The sequence below is a fragment of the Condylostylus longicornis genome, unplaced genomic scaffold (genome assembly GCF_029603195.1).
Source record: "Condylostylus longicornis isolate FDR11 unplaced genomic scaffold, ASM2960319v2 ptg000010l, whole genome shotgun sequence".
NCBI lineage: Eukaryota > Metazoa > Arthropoda > Insecta > Diptera > Dolichopodidae > Condylostylus > Condylostylus longicornis.
The window spans coordinates 5,464,372-5,468,717 of record NW_026577979.1 but is presented as its reverse complement, the minus strand read 5'-3'; the positions used below and the strand labels follow the sequence as shown (position 1 = coordinate 5,468,717).

The 4,346-nt window shown below is 26.8% G+C and overlaps 1 protein-coding gene across 1 annotated transcript; it reads right to left on the bottom strand.

The window, feature by feature from the left end:
- Positions 1–1,157: 1,157 nt before the first annotated feature.
- Positions 1,158–3,199, bottom strand: LOC129619076 (serine protease grass-like). Its single transcript, XM_055534159.1, has 5 exons — positions 3,018–3,199; positions 2,148–2,373; positions 1,900–2,087; positions 1,665–1,748; positions 1,158–1,596 (listed from the first exon to the last, which is right to left on the bottom strand). The coding sequence occupies exons 1-5, from the start codon at positions 3,097–3,099 to the stop codon at positions 1,259–1,261; spliced, it is 918 nt and encodes a 305-aa protein (XP_055390134.1). The 5' UTR covers positions 3,100–3,199; the 3' UTR covers positions 1,158–1,258.
- Between the last annotated feature and the right edge of the window lie 1,147 nt (positions 3,200–4,346).

Genomic DNA, 4,346 nt, shown 5'->3' with positions numbered 1-4,346 from the left:
TATAATTATTTCGCTACGATGAATATATTAACGTTTCTTTAAATTTATTTTTTTCCTCATCGTAAATGTGTTTTAGTAACCTCTATAAACTCTCATATTTTGGTATTTTAATTATAGCTGGTATAGATTAATTTAAAAAAAAAAGTATTTTCAAGTATTTCAACGGAAAAGTGCTATATTACAAACCATTGATTTGATCCAACATTAATTTTAACATGAATATTTAAAAACTACGTTATATACGTATTCTAAGATACAGTTAATATAATGTCAGCTTAGCTGTGTAAAAATTCTTCATATTAATAAAATTTCCGGAAGAAAAACAGCGATGCTAAAAGTTCTTTGTGTATTGATTTTGGTATTTTCAAAAAAAGTGAGCTTTTCTTATTCTACACTTTAGTATTCATGAAAGCTTTTTATGTTAGGCACTTAAATTCTGTTCTCAAATTATTAATCACTCATAATTACATATTTTGGTTAATTATTATAGATAAGAGGGGCATAATTTGCATTCATTAAGAAAACTCTTAAAAATATTTATTGAAATTATAAATTTTGTATTAATTTTACGATTTTATTTTAATTAATGTTTTAATTTATTACAGAAATGATTTATGAATATTTTAATAATCTGTCGGTTCTAAAAATATAATTAGTTGTCCCATTAATTTTACATTACAAAATGTCTATAGTTTTTTTGTTGCTTTTTTATTATTTTTGTTATTAGAAAAATGAATTTATTTTATTGTCTAGATAAGCTTTAAAACTGTACGGAAACCTTTTGTTAAAAAAAAATTGTAAAGCTTCGTTGTAGAAACCTGTTTTGCATTTGTCAATAACAACGACTGCAAAAAAATTGTAATTCGAGTTACGGAATGTTTGAATTCAAGTTTCAAGAATGTTACTTTTGGAACATTCTTAAAAAAGATTTATCAAAAGATGTGTATATTATAGTTTGAACAGCTCTGTTCTGCATAACTTTCACATCATTGAAGCAATAAAGTTGGAAAATAAATCTCAGTGACAGGATTAGTGATTATCACGACAAATTATTCCGCTGACGCGCCTACTTTTCAAGTTATATATCTTCAAAGCCCAGAAAATGCAAATTTTTGCAAAATAATATATTAAATAAAATTTGTTATAACCAAAATAATGAAGACTTAATATTTTCAATTTCAACTCAATATTTTGTTACGACTCATAATATTTATTTTACAATATCTATATTTTAATTTGACAATAAAAAAATCTTTAATTATGGTTCCAAATGATCTAAAATCCATTTCATATATTTGGGAACATTGGTATAAAGAGATCCGCCACTATCTTTCTTGTCTTCACAATCGTTTTCTGTTTGAACGCCTGCCGATGAGAATCCCAATAGAACATATTTTTTATTTTCTCCAATTTTTAACTTTTGAAATAATGGTGCACCAGCATCACCTTTGCAACTATTTAAGTTATTTTTACTAGTTGCACAGATAACCTCCTCTGTTACATTCGCATTAAATTTTGAATAAAAATCTTCACACGTTTTCCTTTCTTCATTTATATCAAGAACTGTTTTATAAAGAGTAGTGGGTGATGGATTTCCTAAAAAATTTAAAAACGTTCTCCGTTTCGTAGTCATATAATTTTTTTATCGTACTTATTATAATTACCCCAAGCACTGAATATTCCTTGTTTATTAACTGCATTTCTTAATTCTGAAGTGATTGGTAAACATATTGGTTGAACATTATTTTCTAAAATGATTTTAGAGAGAGAGATTACACGAAAAACATTGTCAATTTTGTCATAGGTTGTTGAGGAAATTTTTATAAGTGATAATAAATATCACGAAAAACTTACTTATAAGTAAAGTAAACTGTATTCACAATCTGATTTATTACTCACTTTTTACATCAGCGGGGTGCGCTAAACGTATTAACGCAATATCGTTTGCTACACGTCTGCTTTGAAAATTTTCATGAATTGTCACATTCTTAACAGAAATATCTTGAACGGGATCATTGCAGTCTTTTCCATCTTCTTTGCAATCCAATTCAGTTTCAACGTTATGTTCCCCAAGACGAACACTCAATCTATAATATTATAAATAACGCTTAAATATAAAAAAAAATTATAGGTATTTTCTTGTTTACAGAGAACTCCTTTGACAATGAGCCGCAGCTAAAACATAATTTTCACTTATTAATGTTCCAGTACAACGAAAGCGAGGCTCTTCTGTATCATATTGCAAACGAGCCATAAATCGTAATTCCCTAGGACCTGCAGTTATTTTACGAATTTTATCCGATATTTCAGATTCCTCTTCAATTACACCACAATTTTCAGGTAACAAAATTAAATTTGGATGAGAATCAAGATCTGTATTGTTTTTTTAGAAAGAAAATGAGTAAAAATAATTTATAAGATAATTAGTGTGACTTTCTTATTCATTTGTACAAAGGTAGTCGTATATCCATTGGAATTCGTACACCATTTGTCGTATATTTGTAGGTGTTGAAGAATTATGCAGGTTGCATTCAAATAATTTTATTTTCAGTCATTTAATTTGAAAAATGGAGACTGTGCCAAAAAGGTTAGAAGAACCTTAAAACTTCTTATATTTAGTGGATTCATGAATTCACTTTAATCAAAAAATTTATTCAAAGATTTAATGCACTTATCTCGAAATATAACATTCTTTATGAGTTTATGAGTGATTTGCTTTTAGAAATAGAAAACCGCAAAGACTATCTTGAATTTTGAATTTATTTATTTTGATACTCAAAAATTTTTTTTGTCATTTAAAATCTACTGAACTAATAATTTGAATTTATTAATATTATAAAATAGCCATTCAACCTAAATCGAAATTCAGCCAAACAAGTTTCTAATTATTTGCTAATAAACTTTGGAAATTCCAAATTTTTTTTAAGTTGTTCATAACGTCATTCTGATGTACATATACTTTTATAAGATCTGCGATTTCTTAATAAATATTCAAGACTTCTTGTATTTTCACTTACCAGTTGCAGCAGAAATATTAATTAAATTACTTATTAGAAAAAATATTGAAAAATTTATTAAAAATATTAATTTTAAATCCATTTTATTACGATAGTTTAATTTAAGAATTTTTTTTATGAAACAAATTATATTTTTCTAATATTCTAAAGACGCGCTTTCAAAAATATACTAATCTTTTGAAAAAGAATTTTAATACTAATTGTTAAAGAGAAAATTCGAATGCTTTTATATGGAAATGAATATGGAAAGCAAAGAGAGAAAGAAAAAAATTACTAACTAAAATAAACCTGCTTTTGAAAAGCTTTATTTTGCTTTAATTATAATATTAATTTAATTAAAATGATTTATCTTAATTATTCATAAAACTTATTGAAATGAACAAGATTTTACATTGTTTAAGTAACGCGTCTTTTATATCTGAAGCGCCTTAATAATAATTACAAAATAAATAAATAATTTCTTAAGAAGTTTCAAAAAAAAAAAACGAGAAAAAATAGAGTTGACCTTGTTAACTCTGTGATACCCGTAAGAATTTGTTGTCCTATATGTGAATAAATATGCCATAACTGACTATGGGACAAACTATGACTTTAAGTTGCCATATTACCATATTAATTTATGCCAAATTTCAGTACTGTGTTTTGAATATTATCTAAGATATGGCCAAACTACTACTAAAGTTGTATGGGAGTTACCAGAAGGAACCGAGAAATTTCAACGACTTTTATCAAGCACATTGGCCCTACTAATATGTTCCTTTGTGCGAAATTTCAATACCATAGCTTTTATAGTTTCTAAGATATAGTCAAATAAATTTTGAAGTTGTATGGCAGCTACCCGAACCGGTACCCCGATCATGTCCAATTTAAATAGGGTTCTGGCACTTACTACAATAAATCATTTGTGAAAATTTGGTAAACTTAGCTCAATTAATTTTTGAGTTATCGCTGGGACGGACGGACAGACAAAGCTAAATCAACTCAGAATTCGACGCTGATTAAAAATATACACTTCAGTCTATATCTAAGACCGTTATTTCTTAGCGCTACAAACGGTAAGGCAAATTTAGTATACCCTTCGAACATACGTACGTACGGGTATAAAAATTTGTGAACAGCGGCTGATGATTATGAAAAAATTAATTATGTTTGAGATGTATAAAACACTAAATAAACTGGTATACAAAAGCTTCTGTCTCATATTTCTTGTTTAACACACGTGAATCAAGTTAATAAAATAAAATTGTTGAAAAGCTGCAATAATTAATTATCGAAAGTCTTTATTTTCCAATTGAGTGCTTAACAAAAAACTGAAGAGAAATTATTTTT